This window comes from Plasmodium vivax, chromosome 14, assembly GCF_000002415.2.
Source record: "Plasmodium vivax chromosome 14, whole genome shotgun sequence".
Classification (NCBI taxonomy): domain Eukaryota; phylum Apicomplexa; class Aconoidasida; order Haemosporida; family Plasmodiidae; genus Plasmodium; species Plasmodium vivax.
Window position 1 is genome coordinate 1554090 of NC_009919.1, and position 17204 is coordinate 1571293.

Sequence of the window (17204 nt, forward strand, 5' to 3'; positions counted from 1 at the left end):
AAACAGTGATTTTATGCAACAGGGAGAAGGGTGAAAAGACATAGGCGCCATCATCTGTGCGAAATTATGCCAAATGCGGAATTCATAAGCAAGTTAAATTTTATCCTTTTGGGAGGATTAAAATAAGGGGGGGGCGTACCAACGTAATGGACATGTACGCTTGTGTAAGCAGCTGTGGCATATGCTCACAGGCACACAAATAAATGTAACAAATAGGAAGCGGCGTACACATAAGCATGTGACACGTGAAAAGGCCTCTCCATACTTATGCGTTTAATTTTAATAAATTAATGCAAACAAAAAAAAGGGAAAAAAAAAAAAAAAAAAATTATATATATATATATAAATCATATATCTTGCATGGGCACTAAATTGAAGCAACAGACAAGAACGACAAAAAAAAAAGGTAAAATAAATCCGGTTGCTGAATCAGCGACGAGGACGTCAGTCTTCATACGAATCTGAAAGGGAACAAAATGAAATGGGGCAAAATGAAGAGGCGTTATGCAAACTTGTGCTGTTTTAAGCTGTCGCCAGGGGGACAACGGCAAATAAGAAAATTCAAAATGCCAATATGTTCCCTTTACGTACCCAATCGATGCCAATTTTTTTTATTTTCTTGGCCAAAATCCAACTTCGTTACAAAATCCAGTGTGCTCTCCTTCGATAACTAAAAATGGGAAAGAAAATTAGGCAAATGGGCACGCAGTGAAAATTGCAACATTTGGCGCATTTCAGAAAATTAACATGGAAGAAACGCACAGCCAAAAAAAAAAAAAAAAAAAAAATGGCAAAAGAGGAATCCCAATTTCGCTCAAAATAAAAAAGTGCTCAATTTTATTTCCCCCTTTTCGTATTACATTATTTTTCAGCAGCTTGATCGAATTTGCAACGATGGTAAAGTACTGGTTGAGCCTCTTCTGGTTTTCCAGCTTTCTCAACAGGTTATCTCTATTGTCGATGATGTTGTAGTGCGACATCAGCTCCTTGTCATCAATTGGGACCAGGACACCTGCGTGTGGGGGGAAAAATAAGGAGGTCGAAATTCGTTGTAAGAGTGGCCCTATTTGTGCAAATCAGCCAAGAGGTGGGGTGTACATAACGCAAACAGCACATGTGTAAGCGTATAAAAGGAGGGGAAAGGGGCGCGAGGCGAATATCAATGGGCCGCTCCTACGCGCACGGGGGCGCTCTGTTCTGTCGACGTGTCATCACGTCTCCGATTAACCGCATACCGTTCACCTCCCGGTTGAGCAGTTTGCTCTGGATGTACTTCTCCAGCGTGCTCTCGCAGTCAATGGAGTAGTCCAGGACGTTGGCGAGGTGCTTATTTTTGGGCAAGATGTTGTTGAGAAAATGGGCATAAATCTTAGTTGCGAAGGGCACGGATATGAGCATTTTGATGGCCCAGAACTGTAGCTTGACCTCCTCCTGTATGAGTTCCTTCGACTTTGACTTTTTGTTAATTTTAATGTCAGTCAGGGACAACTGATGGTTTCTGTATGCCAAATTTTGTTTCACATTTTTGGTAATTATGGACATAGTCGGTTTAACACCACTAGGGGTGAGGAAGTTATCTTCAAACAGTTTGCAGCCATCGAAAATTTCTTCGATGATTTCGAAATGTACAGCATAGGTTTGCTCAAAAACAATGTCTTTCATTTCGCTGGCACAGGTAATGGCTCTTTCTTTGCAGAAGTTATGCAAGGCCTGGTTCAATTCGTCCAGGAACTTAGGATTTGTACTCAACAGATATATATTTTCATCCATGTAGTTATTTTTAATTTTTCTGTTAATTTCCCCCAAGCCTGCTTTGAATACTCTATTTAAAGCTACGGCAGCTGAGCAGCTAGCTAATTTGGTGAGGTGTAAAATATTTCCACTTATATTGGCTTGAAGCAGATCAACCACTAATGGTTTCCAGTCACTCTGATCGACGATGTTGTGAATGCTTCTCATCATTTGTAGCAGCACTTCATCTGAGAAATCTTTTTCGGGTTCAATTTTTGCAATATTATATTTGAGCCATTTGCAAATATATGTGATGGCTAGCTGGTTAAGGATTTTCAAATCGGTGTGTGGCCCTGCGATTCGTTTAAGTATGTCATCATCATTTTCTTTCAATTCTTCGTTTTCTTCATTTTCCTCATTTTCTTTATTTTCATCAATTACGTAATCCATGTAGAGGTCATTTATCTTTATGGATATGACTTCATCATTTTTGGACAAATTTCTAATAAGCACATCTTTAATTTTGCTATTGTTGTTAAACACTTTAATAATTTCTGCCTTGTCGAATCCAACCCATCCATCATCCCTTATCATTTTGTACCAAACTTGTAGTCCATTCAGAAAGGAAGGATCTCCATTCAGCGTTTCGACTGCTTTGATAACTGTCAATCGGTCCTTCTCAACGGATTTTATTTGCACTTGCTCTTCTGTGTTGCTATTTCTGAAGTAAAAACTGACTAATATATTTTTACTCTTCGCATCTGTGGGTGTATTTTGAACAACGCCGAACATGCTGCTTTCCTCTTTGGCCAGAATGAACCTCACAGGTTGCCCTTCCACGAGAGCAGGTACATTGTCAAAGTTTTTTTTTTCCATATCGTTTAGCGTGTCGTACGTGTCCGCCCTCTTACTGCTGTTATTATTATTGCTGTTACTGTTGTGCAGGTCATTGTTCAAGATATTATTAATATCGTAGTTACTCTCGGACGAAATGGACTTATTTAACTCATTTTCATTTGCATATTTGTACAAATACTCATTTAAGTAGTTAAGAAAGTTTTCGTCATACAACCCCTGCTTTTCAAATAACTCCACGGCTAGTTCATTTCCGTCTTTTAAATTTTCCATTAAAGTTCCACCATATTTTTTTAAAAAATCTTCCCCATTATTTGGCAAATTTAAAATGGGGTAATTACCTGTCAACAAATTAGATACGATGTTCACCAATTCTCGTATGTACAATTTGACTTGCTCTCTTATGCTTAGTATATTTCCCTTGTTGTATAGCTCTTCTAATTTTTTATTATAAAACTCCATTTTTGATTTTTTTTTTTCTAGCTTCACTTCTACCTTGCGTAACTGCTGTATTAGGATGTTCATAAATTTGCTATTCACTTCTTGTTTGAATTTCTCCACGTCGAAACAGTCCAGCAACTCCTTCTTAATGGAGTCGTTACAATCGTTTTCAAATTTGTTCAGCAGCAAGTCTAGCACGTTTTTTCTTCCGTTTAGTATCTTCGAGTACATCGAAATTCGGTTCGTTAGAAAGTCATTTTTTTCCTTCTGCTCGATCGGTATGGAAAACAGTTCCAACAGGTAGAGCGATAGGATGTTATCATTATGATCCGTGATTCCTCTTTTCTTCACCCTGTCGTGCAGCTCCGTCAGCGTTTTGATTGTGCTCAGTTCGTTGTTCAGGAATTCCAGGGCCCTCGTCCCTACGACGATGCACTGTTTGTTTTGCAGACCGAGACCTGTGGCGTTGGAAAGGTGGGGGTAGTCATAGAGTGAGGGCGGCGCATAAAGCGTGCAAAAAGAGCACATTAAACGTATTACTAACGTACATTCACTCGGCACACCCACACATCATGCGCGCCATTCGCTAGGCAACTCACCCATGGGCTTGGGCTTCATGAAAAACTCCCTCAAATGGTAGGGCCAGTTGGCCGGATCGTCCGACGCCTTCTTCACCAAAATGTAAATATCGTTCGGAAAGTTCTGCACATAGTTACGGACAATTTTGCGCGTCAGCTCTGACCCAGATTTGGAATCGTCCTTTATTCCGGGCAAATCCACGAAGGTAGCGTAGATACCACCCGGGATGGAAATTTCGACCTCTAGCTCCTTAGGAATAATGGACTCGCTCAGGTTAACCATAATGGCTTTCATTTTTTCATGCAGATCATCAATGCTCACTTTCTTCTTGTTCAAATAGCATTCTATTTTATTCGTGTCACTAGGCTTTAGTATGATAACAATTGGCTGCTTGGTTCCTGTGTCTGAGCTGGTATATCCCATGGGTCCTCCCATAATAAAATCTAAAAGCGTCGTCTTCCCCATGGACTGCTGGCCAAATACCACCAAACGAGGCAATTCATTATGAATGTTACAGATCTTAAAGATTTGCAGGGCATACAAGTACAACGCATTTGCGTTTGTTGTGTCCTTCATTTTATCATAGAAAACCTCCACCAGCTCCAACTTCTCTCGACTGATTGAGTTCAAGTCGAAAATTTTGTCCCCTCCATTTCCGTATTCCATCTTTTTTGACAACAAATGAGTGAGCAACAGGGGGAGGTAGCCAATGGGGCACCAAAAAAAAAAAAAGAGAGTGCTTCACTCTACGCAGAGGTGAAAGCAGCCAAAAGGGGATATTCCTTAAGGGTGAAAAATGTACATACGACGCATGTGCACAAACGTAAAGGAAAAAGCGCTCACGTTGCGGCTATCTTGCTATGTGCGCGTATGGGTCAACAGCTGCGGCTATAATGGCCAACTTGGAAAGGGCAGAACAAAGGGAGTGTACATCCGCAAATTGGACAACCGCGGTGTAGGCAACCACATACACATGAGCTCCCTTCTTCCGTTGCTTCAAAATGGTGTTAAAAATTTATTTAAAATTCGAGCGAACAAATCGGTATATAACAAAAAATAACTCGTGGGAGGGCATGTCGGCTAAACTTCCCAGCACATGACAATTTTGCCCTACGCACATGGTTTAGAAACTAGGCTGAAAAGTTGTGCCCAGGGGCAAACGAAAAAATGACGCGTCTACAGTTTGACCAGTCTACCAGTCTACCGGTCTACCGATCTGCTGGTCTACTGCCAGGTTCCACCGCTCCTCCTGCACGCCCACGTTCGTACAACTGCGCAAACGCAACGAGGGGAAATCTATATAATGCGACTAAATTAAAATGCACAGTAGGGAAACACTAGTCTGCGGAACGCGCGACTTCTTCCTATGCGACACGTCCTCCTTCCCGCGTTGAAATGGGCGGAGGGTGCCTCAGAAAAAAAATGACCGCAGGATGAATGCGACAGGAGCGCAGTTTGTGCGCCAAACGAACGTTGTACTAAACGCGCACTGACATAGAATATGGTAACATGCAATGGCAGTAATCTTTGAAAGTAAAAAAATATGTACGGACAAAATTGCAAATTATTTTTCATCACTGTACATGTTTAAAATTTCGCCGCGCTGGGCATTACTCATAAATGGCGGGTTAAAAAGCGCACGAACGATTCCTCCTTTTTAGCATAGCGGGTATGTACAAAAACGTATCTAATTGTACACGTATATAATATGTTTACGAAACAGCGTGAGCGCATGTAATGTGAGCGTACCGTTTTTTTTTTTTTTTTGCCGCACGCACTCTGCATATTTTTACTGCCGCAGCATATTCCAATATGAACATGCCACGGAAGGGTACATAAAAAATGAGCTTTTTCAACCTGAATTTTTGAGAAAAATTTAAACTATTTTTCACTATATCGCGCACTGCAGTGAAAGAAGGTTTGCGAAGGTTTTCGAAGGTTTACAGTTTTTTCCTATAAATTGTATGAAAAAAATTACCCATAGGCAGCAACAAAATGGGGGAATGATAGCCATGGCGGCAAACATAACTTTTCGAATTTGCTATTGTTTTTTTTTTCTTTTTAACATTCAGAGAAAAAATAGAAAGGCGCTATTTCACGAACAGTTCAGCGGTTTTAAAAGTGCAGCTATTTTTAAAAAGTACTTTATAGCAAGCGATAAAACGACGAAATGACGGCAGGAAGAAGCGCCCTACAAAAATGCCTTTTAAAAATCGCAAATAGATGCTATTATCTGCTAGGTGCAATGTTTGTTACGTTCTAAATTGACGAAGAAAGCACTGGACTTCTTCTTCAGCTTCTTCCCCCGGGCAGTATTTTCCGAAATATGCGAAAAGCGTTCCCCAGAGAGTATATACGCTATGCCGCAGATAAGGGGAGCATCCACTTGTTTAACTTGATTATGTCTACGGGTGTATATTTTCGCTCCTGTTCGTGAAGGCCCGCGGCCACGGCACGTTAACAGCGCAACCGTGGAGCGCACAACGTATAGCGTACGTCAGAATGACATGCCCCCCATTTGGGGAGTATAACACAAATGGGCTAAACACACTTTGGTGATCCTATTTGCGCCTCTGATTAACCGTATTGCATAATTATTTTACCCAGCCTGGGACCTTTTCGTGGCAATTTCTTTTCCCCTCCAGGGGTTAAATCCCACCAGAGCAAATTAAAAAGGGCTAATCCTTTAAGGTATCTTCTGATAATTCATCAAGAGATGTTCAAACTTTTATAAAAACGTTTTAAAAAAAACGTTATTTTTAAAGTCCTTTGCGGCTTACAATATTGTTACAATTACAAAAAAAATAAAAAAAAATTAATATAGTACAACACTCACACGTACAAAATGGACTTCGCACTGAGCTGTCCATTCTACAAACACACACTTTAATTAAGTTTATTTTTTTATGTATGTATTTATTTATTTATTTTCTCTCTACTTTGTGATGTTTTAACTTCTCCCCTGCACATGTGCAAAATTTATTTTCTCATTCCCACTGTGCGAAGAATTTGTGGGAAGTCAAAAGATGGCGTGACCAACACGATGGGCTATCACCATTTGGTAAAAATAGCAATTTCATTTTTACTTAATTGAAAAAAAAAAAATTCTTATTCTACAGTTTGGCAATCAAAAATGGTAATGTACAGTTAAGGGGGTAAAAAAAGGTGTTACGCCAATGATGTTGAACACTATCGGGAGATACTGATCCGTCGCTCGTGCCGTTGAAGGGGTGTGAATCCCTTGCCCATTTGTTATTCACTGCTTCTTTCTAAATCCTGTTCTTTGTTCTTTCTCTCACAATTTTTCTATGGCCTTCATGCCCAGGAGTCCCAGACAAATCTGCACGTCGTAGGAAAAGAAATACATATATGTAAGAGGTTGGAAGTTACAACACATGCGTAACGCACGCTAACTAAGCACACATGAAAGTACGCTCGTTGGCACCATCTCATTTGCCAATATGCCTATATGCAATGCGAAGGGATGTACGCGCCGCGCAACGGTCGACCTTGCTGGGTGCTTCTGTAAAAAAGGCCTCCTCAAATGGGTACACCCATATGTGCACATCTGCGCGCGTGTGCGCTTCCTTTCCTCATTTACCTGTAATAACGACTTTGCTATGGCACACAGAATTAGTCTCGTTTTCTCGTTTTCGCTGTTTAACACTTTGCAGTTTTCGTAAAACGCCGTGAATGTGGTCGTTAAGTCGTAGGTGTACTCGGCCAATCTGCGTGAATTACGGGGAGGGATAAACACATATGTATAAATAACGTGCTGTTGCTCAAAATGAGTGGAGAAACATGCAATCATCCTATAGCGGTGTTCACATATGCGCAGTACGCTTAACACATGGAAGCGTTTTTCTTTTTTTTATTTTTTCCTCAAATGTGTGGCAGCGTTTTACGCGCTTCCTTTCATTTCAGCGTTTACTTGTGAATTAGCATATTTTTTAAAACAAAATAAAAGACGTCGGGGAATTTTAAAATGTGCAATCCTAGGTTTACTTCGTAGGGGCTAACCAGGTTCAGCTCGTCTGCAAATGAGGGGAAAAATAGAAAAAAATTAAAAAAAAAGCACTCACATAAGCATCGCTCAACGACGGCCATTTGTTTACTATGCAGGCTGCCCACCTTTCGACAACTCGTCCATATCTACGCTGCACTTTCTAAAAATGGAGCACATCCTTGAGTAGGCGTATATAATGTACAGTCCCGTGTTTCCTGCAGTGGGGGGATGAAGTCAACATGTGGCAAAAATGTTCGAAAAAAAAAAAAGCGCAGTGGAGTAGTGCACTAATCGGGTGCATAATTTGCTTTTCCCTTCTCGCATACCTTTCACATTCAGCATATTATCATACGAAAACTTGTAGTCCGTGTTTCTGTGCTGCTTGAGGTCGAAATATTTGATGGCACTCACACACAGCTCTTCGCTCAGCTGATCTATGTCTATTCCTTCGGGGGGGGGTTAACAAATAGGAGGTATAATTTGAGGAAAAAAAAATATACGTTAATGTGTGCTACACTCGCAGGCCCACTTTTGCAGCCCGTTCAATGTCATCACACAATGCATGATGGGGTAGAGAAAAAACAAAAGAGGAACATAAATCGGAATTATGCGATGGGCACACCCCGCACAAGCACAGCAGCACTTGGCGTGACATAAATTCCATCACGCTCGCCGCTCCATTAAGACTGCCATCCTTTTCGCACCTTTAAAGTAGGTCTTTTCCTCCTCGCTCTTCAGCTGAATCCTCTCGAGGAGGTCCTTCTTGGCTCGCTCAGTCCCCTCGTTGATGAGATTAATGAGCTTTATGTTGGTGCCACTTCTCGTTTTGAATTTTTTATTATCTGCATTTAGGACAAGACCAAACCCAACGTGAACTAACTTGGTGTTTTCACTTGCCCATTTTGCCTTCTTGGCTAGCTCAAATATAGTTTCGAAATGAGTTAACTGTCCATTATCCGTAACGTAAATAAGACAATCGGAATTTAATACTTTTAATCTATAATGAATAGCAGCAACATCTGTAGAATCGTAGCCATAGCCCCCATTCGACTTTTGTAAAAATAATGGGACATTAAAATTTTCCGATTGATAACAGATAGCATCTCCAACATTTGACAACAACTGTTCATCCTTTAGCATTTGCAAAGCGGGTGAAATCATACTGATGTAATGTGATTCTCCAACATACTCTAATTTGATATCTAATATTTTATATATTTTGTCGAATTCTTTTTTGCTACTTTCGCATAATTTTTTCCAAACAAATAAGCAATCTTCATCATTGTTCTGCAATTTGATGGCATAATTTTTGGAGCTTTTTTCGAATTCTTTATCTGCGTCGTACAGCTTCTTAGCCTCTTGGTACAAACTCGTCAAATTGGTTAATTCTGGCATGTTTTCCTTAAAATTGGGGTGAGTAGACACTATATGATTTATTATCATTCCAAACTGTGTGCCCCAGTCTCCTATATGATTAACCCTAATTGTTTGCACTTTTAGGAACTCGAAAATTCTACATATGCTATCTCCTAATATGGTTGATCTTAAATGTCCGACGTGCATTTCTTTGGCAATATTTGGGGAAGAGAAATCGACCAACACTCTTTTGTAGTCTCCATCGTTTCCGCCCTTCACTTCATCTATATCCACGCTGATGTCAATTTGGTTATTTTTATACAATTTTAGTAGCGACTTTTCTATGTACTCCTTGGACAACTTAACCGTTATGAAACCTTGCGGGGATGATTTAATTTCCTCGAAGAAATTCTCGCTGATGTTTTCTATTATCATCTGCGAGAGCTTCTGCGCATTTTCCACGTTCAATTCCTTTCCGTACTTTTTGAAAATGTTCAAGGCGTTGTTACCTGAGGGGGTGGGGGGCGAGGCGGTGGTAGCGGCCTTCCATTGCTCTTTCCGCACGTGCGCACATAGGCGCAAGTGCGTCAGCACATGTGCATTTTAGCATGAGGTCATTTCAACATGAAACCATCCAAACACTTTTGTTCCATTTCGCCGCCTCCAATCTGCGCTGCAACGATGGCGGGCTACACAAACCGCTCGCGCCATCCGCGCTGTGGCATACACAACAGGTTATCTTCACTTGGGGGTGCCCCCAATGCATGCGCAGATCGCGCGAGATGCGTCCCCCAGTTGAAGAATTGAAAAGGAGACGGAAGCACAAACGGAAGGGGAAGCAATCAGCCAGCGTAACGCCGCTCCCCCATTTGGCAGTGCAAACGAGAAAAGGCGCAATCACACACACGCGGGTGGTCACATAACCCTATGCGATATGCGCACTTATGTGATGTACGCACTTATGTGATGTACGCGCTTATGTGATGTACGCGCTTATGTGATGCACGCGTTCGCTCTCTTACATTGGAAGTGGCCGAATTTCGCGTTGGCGTAGGTAACCACCACTTCTTCGCTAATCGAGGGGAAGCACTTCTGGATGGAGTGCTGAAACACCTGCTTGATCTTCTTTATTAAGCAATCCATTTTGCCCATAAACGAAACGTATGTACTCAATCGATTGTTGCGAAAGCGAACAGGCGCGCTTCGAGTCCAAATGCATACAGAGGCGATTTTAACGTAAACGTATATGCAGGGGTACAAGAAGGATTAGCAATTTGGTATTGCGGCCAATCTGCTTATGTACATGTTCATTTTGCGTTTACATGCGTTGGGGGCAGGAATGTTCGAAGGAACGGAAGAGAAAAAAGAAAAGGAAAAAAAAGGAAAAAAAAAGGAAAAAATATGGGAAAAAATATGGGAAAAAACAGGAAAAAAAAAGGGAAAAAAATGTGAAAAAAAAGAAAAAAAAGAGAATTAAAGATAAACATAAATCACAAACTTGCGCGTTAAAAAATAACATTGACGAAGATACCGCTCGGGAAAAACATAATAAACACTTCTTTGAAAAAACATTTAAAAAAAACAGTTTTCTCATAAATCACAAAATAAGCTTCATTTTGCAGAAAAATGCGCATGTTGGAAGGCTTTGTACGGAAACAAATCCACACCCCATGTGGTTTAAACGGGATGTACGTAAATCGGTAGATATGTTTCACATCACGTGGCAACGATTTTTTTTTTTTTTTTTTTTCATATGTAACTTGCACCCGAAATGTGCAGCTAAAACCACAAAGTATGCCAACGGATGGTTCTTTCTCCCTCCTGCCTCTGTGTATAAAATGCTTTGCAACGAAATGTGGTCATTTGGTGGCGCGGCGTTCGGTCCACAAACGGGGTCTTCTGCTTGCTTCCCCACAAAAATGCGCACAATTGTACGTATATACATATATGCACATATATGCCCATATTTGTACCTGCTTCACCGCGACGCAAGCGACTTTATCCCCCCGGGCGCCTCCCCTTTGTGGTGCATAGAACGGCGGACCACATAACAATGCGTGAAGGCAGCTTGTTGGTGTGAAAGCGGAAGTGCCTGCCCCTACTCAGCTGTCCTGTTTAACTGCCCTATTAGCTGCCCTATTAGCTGCCCTATTAGCTGCCCTATTAGCTGCCCTATTAGCTGCCCTATTAGCTGCCCTATTAGCTGCTCTATTAGCTGCCCTATTAGCTGCCCTATTAGCTGCCCTATTAGCTGCCCTATTAGCTGCCCTATTAGCTGCCCTATTAGCTGCCCTATTAGCTGCCCTATTAGCTGCCCTATTAGCTGCCCTATTAGCTGCCCTTCTTGCTGCCCTTTTTGCTACCCCTTTTTCCGCAGCTTCAATATTGTAAACATAATATTTTCCAAGTCCTCATAATTGTCATCCTCCAGATCGTCGTTCACACTTTTCTTATCGGGAGCACTCGAATTCGCCGCTTCACAATTTTCGCGCCCCCCATCCGCAACTTCAGCGTTTACTTGGGTCGGGGCCGCGTCATGGTTGTTTGCCTCTCCCTCGCTATCGCTTTGCGTGACTATAGTGGTCATTTTACTCACTGCATGCACATGGTTGTCGGGACTGCCAACAGGCATATGGTATGCATGCACTTCCGCCGCTCTATCCGTACCAGTTTGTTTTTCTTCCCCGCTTGAAAATAACTCATCCCGTTTGATATACTCCTCTTCGGAGCTTTCTCCTTCATGATCATCCCTTCTCGGCGTAGGGAGACTTCTCATTTTTGACAACTGGCCATATAAGAATGATGGGGCATTCCCAATTGGGTTTTTCTCCTGAGTGGCACCTTGACACATGTTCCTTTCTGTGCGAACGCCGATTAAATTGTTTGCTTTATCGACACAATTACTTGGGGTATGTACACTCTTATATTCTTCTTCGCATTTTTTATGATACCTTTCAATTTCTTCAAAGCGTCCTCCTCCATGTGGGACAGTTTTAACGTCGCTAAGGTCGGCAGCACTGGGGGAGCTATTTATGAGGCAATTCAGCTCATCAAGGCAGTTGTCATTATCTTGCAATTTGCTCTGTCCATGTAAATACAGATTTGAGTCTTTTGCCTTAAAAAGTGGCACTTCATTTTTGATTGTTTTTTCATGCCATGTGAATTTATCCCTGTAGTCGGTCGAATTTGTTAGCCCTCTTTTTTCACCAAGCATAGTTCTGTTCGCGTCTTCATGGGGAGCATTTTTGTCGTGAGACGTCTGTAAAACTGTCATTTTACTGCTGCGGTTCCCCCCTTCTGCATGGTCACTCTGGAGATTGATCGTACGACTCGATGGCGAGTTCCCCGTCGTACACCCCCCAGTTTTGTCCCCCCACTGTGTATTGGCCCCCGCGTCAATGGCATTACAACCGTTTGAGGAGTATCCCCTTTGATGATTTTCCCCACCATGGGGGAAACAATTTGTTCTTCCCCCTATTGGCAAGCTCGTATCATCCCCTTTCAGCATCGCCTTGTCTTGTTGAATGAGTGGGTGCCTTCCTTGTACTTCTTCATCTGGGACACTACACCCATTAAAATCTTCCCCCAAAATGTGTACGCCATACTTATTGGTTATTTTGCCTATGATGTCATTTTTTGTTTTCAACTCATGTTCATATTTAGTGAGTGTACTTTCGTTTACATCATTTTGTAGTTTTATTTTTTCTATGGTTTTTTTTAGCTTTATATTTTCCTTGGTCAAATGGGTAATTATATTTAAATATTTATTCAAAATAAATTTTGCATTCACCTTTTCATTAGTGTCATAATCGATTATTATTTCTTTATTTATCAGCTTCTGCACTTCGTTGTGTATCTTGCTGTCGTTTTTTCTCCCCTCCTGAGCTCGTTCTTGGAGCTTCTTTCGTATTGTGGCGCTTGTATTTTTGCTTTTATTTTTATTTTTATTCATTTTTTTTTTTGCGATACAAAATGAGCAAATGGTAGGTATGTCAGGTGGAGAGGTGTTTTTTTTTGCGGAGCGTGGGGGAAGGGTAGCTCTACCTGTCTGTTTGGGGCACCCATGGGGATAAGCACCCGTTCCTGTATGTACACACCGTGTTAACAGGCGTACGTGTAATATTAGGGCATACACTGTACTTCCCCCGCCTCACCCCTTTATTAGCTACACTCTTGTGACTTCCCAAAAGGGGATGCCACGTGGCTTTTGTACTTCCCCAATCATGAAACGATATTTGGTGCATCTGGGGTCCCCAACGGAGGATATAGCTATACGTTTACATGCATACACATTTGCGCCACTGTAGCGCTCAGCGAAATTGCAAAAAATATTATTTGTCATAAGACAGAACGGTTCCTTTTTTACCCCTCCGTTTTTTTTTTTTTTTTTTCCCTTCAACGTTTAAGTAATAGGGGTAAAAAAAATATCCCTTTACAATTTTTACGTGGAATAAGTTTTAATTATTCTCAAAATGGGAAACTGAAAAGAGCTGCGCCTTATAAATGGGTAAAAGGAGCAAAGAAAGGAAAAACAGGTACACGGAATGGCTCGGGAGGATGAACAGCGGGAAAAAAATTACACACACATGTGTACATGTGCAGGCCATCAACTCCGGGAAAGCAAAAACAGAAATGAAGAGAAAAACTTCACAATTTGAATTAGAGTGAACTCCGTGTGGAAGGAACGGAGAGTGTAAAATTGTGCATGCATTTTTTTTTTTTCCCACATGTACATATGTGTACGTCTTTCCTTTCAGTGTATGAACTGGTATGCAAACGGGTGGGGCGAAAGATTGATGGGCGTCTGTTTCTGTGGGGTAAATTATTACCCCCCAAATGAGCCTCTACCTTAAGGAGTGCTTCCCCAATGCGCCTCTACCCAAATGTTGGCTTCCCCAATGATGGCCTCCCCAATGCGCCTCATATATCGGCACAACACACACCTATGCCCGTGTGATTCTCGGGGGAGAAGGGCAATATGAGGTTATTTATATTTAGCGAGAACTTCCTCATCACGTTGTAAACCCCAATGTACAGTTCCACCTTATTGCATAAATGGTAGTTATTCGGACAAGACAAAATAGCATTGTTAATATCGCAATGGAAACATCCAAAGTAGATGAAAGATGGTTCTACTCCGTTTAGGGTTGATGCCGCTTCACTCTGAATGTGGTCCACTCCGAGGCTCAAATTGTAAACTTTTAATTCGTCAAGTAAAAACGGAAAGTCACAAGACTCCACTGAATATGGTGCCCCCCCTATGTATATCGGAAAGTCGTTCGTTTTTGTTATTCCTAAAGTGAAAAAGGAAGAAGCGCGCGTGATTGGGAGATGATTTTTCGATGTAGTAGTGATCACTCTTTACAAAAGTGCCCATGGGGGGAGGGGCGCAATACAAATGGGGTGCATATGCCTACGCCGCAATGTATATGCGCTGGCTCCGAAATTGACCAAATGGGGATATCCCCCCTCTGGCCATTTATGCACATGTGGAGATGTACACGCGTATGCACGCAGGCATGCACGACCTTCGGTTAGAAAACTCGAGTCCAGGATTCCGTTCACGAAGAGTCTTACGTGGTTTATGTGTCTGACGACTGGCGCGGCGCAAGGGAAGAAAAAAAAAAAAAAAAAAAACACACATATGTATATATATATATATATATATACGTACATACATATATACATACATATATATTTTAGTCTGAAGGGGCGCACCCCACCCTTTCGCCGCGTCTACTCCCGCGAGCCATACCCGCAACGTGATACCACTGGTGACGCCTTAATTTGAAATTGCTCAGAAATTCTTCTCCGGCTGTTCAGGAAAATGTTATTTGGGGGTGTTCATGCGACCATGCTTAGCTCTGCATGTACTTTTTTTTTTTTTTTCGCATCAGCGTTTTAGGTATATGCGTAGGGGTGTCCCAAGTTAGGCACACATTTTTGCATATATCACATGTGGGGGATGGAGCGACTCATAATCATTTCGAAAAAAAAGAGCAAAATGGGCCGATGCAATGTCAGTTAAAACTGCTCAGTTGTTTCCTTTTTCAATCACCCGAGTTCGTGCTAGAGGAGGTGCTCAAAACGATTTTAATTCGTCCGTTCTGCGAAAAAAGGTAGTATACATGACAGTTTTGTGTGTTAAGGGGCCGAACGGACAGCGTCAAGTTGTTAGTGCTTGGTGTGTTTGTGGAGGCGCCTACTTACACATACACGTGCATGTAGGTATGGGCATATACCCACGTGTGCGTGGGAAAGAACCCGAAATGCTCTACGAGAACGCCGCTCGCACGATTGAAGGTCTCTCAAATGACGAAAGGGGTACTCACAAACAGGGCTGTAAAAGCGCAACCTACTCTCTTTTTATCATTCCGTCATTTGGTCATTTTGCCATTTTGCCATTTTATCACTTTATCATTTTTTAATTGTGATCCCTTTTTTTTTTGCCATACCTTTGCATTTATTAATATTGCTGGGGAGGATTCCTGGACCTTGTCCTTTATGATTCCCTGCAGGTGGGGGAGACGGGGATGAAAGAAAAGGACGCTCTTAACTGGTGTAGAGAAACTCATTTCAAAAATGAAGAGCCAAAACAGGCGCGGGGGCATACCTTGTGGATTACGGGGCAAAACATTTCTTCGACGTTGTTTTTTCTTCAAATGGAGGAACATAAAGTTAGTTCATATGTGTAAGTGGGACTCCGTATATGCATTTACATACTCATGTGCAAAGTGATTTGCTCACACTTGACGCACAACTCCTGTGTGAGGCGGCCGAGTTTGTCTTTTTTCCCTACATGGACAGTTCATCCTCCAGTAGGTAGATAAAAAAGGTGTAGGAAAAATCGACCGTTTTGAAATACTCGTCCGAATGGGGAATGTAAATGTAATTTTTTCTGAACAGGGAGGAGTTCCCCATACCGCCAAATCCAGTGGAGGCGAAAAAGTTCCCGACGGCATGGTTTCTGTTGCCAGTTGCGTCTACTGCAGATATGCTGTCGAATTTTATGTGCGCGGAGATGCCTACCGAGGGAAGGTGCAGTTGTTGCAGATTGAGCCACGCAAAAAGAAAAAAAAATATATATATATATATATATATATATACATGATTATGATAACGTGCACGCCTTATCCCCTCGGAAAGGTAAAACTGTGTGACCAAGTTTTTCCCCCAAACGGAGCAACTGTTGAGGGAAAATGCTCACCATATGGCTTTGCCTCGGGCAACAGGATCTTCTGCCCATTGTTAATACAAATTGCCGTATCGATGGACACGTCACATTCTGGCAACTTCGGATCATCCTGGTAACACTCAATTTGTGTTTTAAAATAAAAATATAGAAATATCAGGCACCATGTTTTGGAAAAGTGAAATGGCATTTTACTAGTGTATGCGTAGAAATTAGTTTTGCTCGTTCCAGTGGCGAGGTCAGTGGGAATGCAACGCGGTTATCGTGATTGGGAGAGGCGTGCTGAATCGAAAGAGTGTGCAAGCGCAAAGTGTCAAAACAATACCAACAGATTAAAAAAAAAAAAAAATAGACCAAATAATAAGACAGCGGTGAGAAGGCGAATTTGCACACAGAAGGGAGGAACAAAACTGGAGGGTCTTAACTTGAAATTTGTATTTTTATAAATTTCGACGTTGCCATGTATTCACATTCGTACACTTCTCCGTAATTTTTTTTTTTTTATTTTTTATCACTACATTTGGAGTTCCTTGGCCAATCCTGTACATACTTTTCAGCCTTGTGCGGTTGTTTTTAATTGGCCTCTCCCATGATTGACGCGTCTATACATTTTTTAGGCCACCCTGTTCGTAATTTTTTCCTTCTTCCAATAGTGTACATACACATAATGGCTCCATTGGCAGAACATGCCAACTGAAATAATGACACCATAATGTGCACAAAATGACCACATTTGCGCTTTGCGAAGTGTGATATTATTAACCATTTTAAGATAATTTACCATTCCGTTTTGGCCAATGCAATTAAAATTTTTTTTTTGATGCAAAGATGCTTTGGGGGAACGGCCCACATTTTAAACACATGCTTGACTAATAAATCAGGGTTCAAATTGTGGCATTCATCCGGTGTAGTGCGGACAAAATGGTGAGTTTTTTTTTTGCTGTGAAAACTTAAAAAAAAAATGATTGGACTGTTCACAGGATCACAAAAAAAAAAAAAAAAAGGAAGGAAAAGGAAGCTGCTATGTGCACATTCGAAATGTGT

At 41.5% G+C, this 17204-nt stretch overlaps 4 protein-coding genes across 4 annotated transcripts, besides 12 other annotated features; all 4 read right to left on the minus strand.

Annotated features, from left to right (window-relative positions):
- Positions 1-571: 571 nt before the first annotated feature.
- PVX_123595 (hypothetical protein, conserved) lies at positions 572-5112 on the minus strand. The gene is made up of 4 exons (XM_001617230.1): positions 3627-5112; positions 1236-3485; positions 861-1012; positions 572-670 (listed from the first exon to the last, which is right to left on the minus strand). The coding sequence occupies exons 1-4, from the start codon at positions 4270-4272 to the stop codon at positions 584-586; spliced, it is 3135 nt and encodes a 1044-aa protein (XP_001617280.1). The 5' UTR covers positions 4273-5112; the 3' UTR covers positions 572-583.
- Positions 1103-1150: a repeat region.
- Positions 2549-2575: a microsatellite.
- Positions 3280-3303: a microsatellite.
- A 1063-nt stretch (positions 5113-6175) lies between the features above and the next one.
- Positions 6176-6210: a microsatellite.
- A 154-nt stretch (positions 6211-6364) lies between these two features.
- Positions 6365-10853, minus strand: PVX_123597 (arginyl-tRNA synthetase, putative). Its single transcript, XM_001617231.1, has 7 exons — positions 9991-10853; positions 8317-9477; positions 7939-8058; positions 7738-7827; positions 7538-7640; positions 7208-7334; positions 6365-6946 (listed from the first exon to the last, which is right to left on the minus strand). The coding sequence occupies exons 1-7, from the start codon at positions 10118-10120 to the stop codon at positions 6902-6904; spliced, it is 1776 nt and encodes a 591-aa protein (XP_001617281.1). The 5' UTR covers positions 10121-10853; the 3' UTR covers positions 6365-6901.
- Positions 6627-6651: a microsatellite.
- Positions 6932-7079: a microsatellite.
- Positions 10854-11327: 474 nt separating the features above from the next.
- Positions 11328-12920, minus strand: PVX_123600 (hypothetical protein, conserved; the record flags this gene model as incomplete). Its single annotated transcript, XM_001617232.1, has 1 exon — positions 11328-12920. One exon carries the CDS (start codon positions 12918-12920, stop codon positions 11328-11330), a length of 1593 nt encoding a protein of 530 aa, XP_001617282.1.
- Positions 11398-11460: a microsatellite.
- Positions 11905-11936: a microsatellite.
- Positions 12167-12191: a microsatellite.
- Positions 12193-12222: a microsatellite.
- A 602-nt stretch (positions 12921-13522) lies between the features above and the next one.
- Positions 13523-13564: a microsatellite.
- Positions 13565-13888: 324 nt separating this feature from the next.
- Positions 13889-16646, minus strand: PVX_123605 (hypothetical protein, conserved; the record flags this gene model as incomplete). The annotated part of the gene is made up of 7 exons (XM_001617233.1): positions 16176-16646; positions 15768-15993; positions 15582-15624; positions 15424-15480; positions 15027-15075; positions 14497-14565; positions 13889-14262 (listed from the first exon to the last, which is right to left on the minus strand). The coding sequence occupies exons 1-7, from the start codon at positions 16348-16350 to the stop codon at positions 13889-13891; spliced, it is 993 nt and encodes a 330-aa protein (XP_001617283.1). The 5' UTR covers positions 16351-16646.
- Positions 14947-14972: a microsatellite.
- Positions 16647-17204: the final 558 nt, after the last annotated feature.

Bases quoted from the DNA above. Each gene is read 5' to 3' on its own strand.
- PVX_123595 (XM_001617230.1), bottom strand. From the start codon at position 4,272: ATGGAATACGGAAATGGAGGGGACAAAATTTTCGACTTGAACTCAATC. The intron at 3,486-3,626 runs GTGAGTTGCCTA...CCAACGCCACAG, and splicing joins CATGAAGCCCAAGCCCATGG to GTCTCGGTCTGCAAAACAAA. The intron at 671-860 runs GTAATACGAAAA...TCCCATTTTTAG, and splicing joins TCAAGCTGCTGAAAAATAAT to TTATCGAAGGAGAGCACACT.
- PVX_123597 (XM_001617231.1), bottom strand. From the start codon at position 10,120: ATGGGCAAAATGGATTGCTTAATAAAGAAGATCAAGCAGGTGTTTCAG. The intron at 7,828-7,938 runs GTATGCGAGAAG...CCCCCACTGCAG, and splicing joins TAATATGCTGAATGTGAAAG to GAAACACGGGACTGTACATT. The intron at 6,947-7,207 runs GTAAATGAGGAA...TACGACGTGCAG, and splicing joins TAGCAAAGTCGTTATTACAG to ATTTGTCTGGGACTCCTGGG.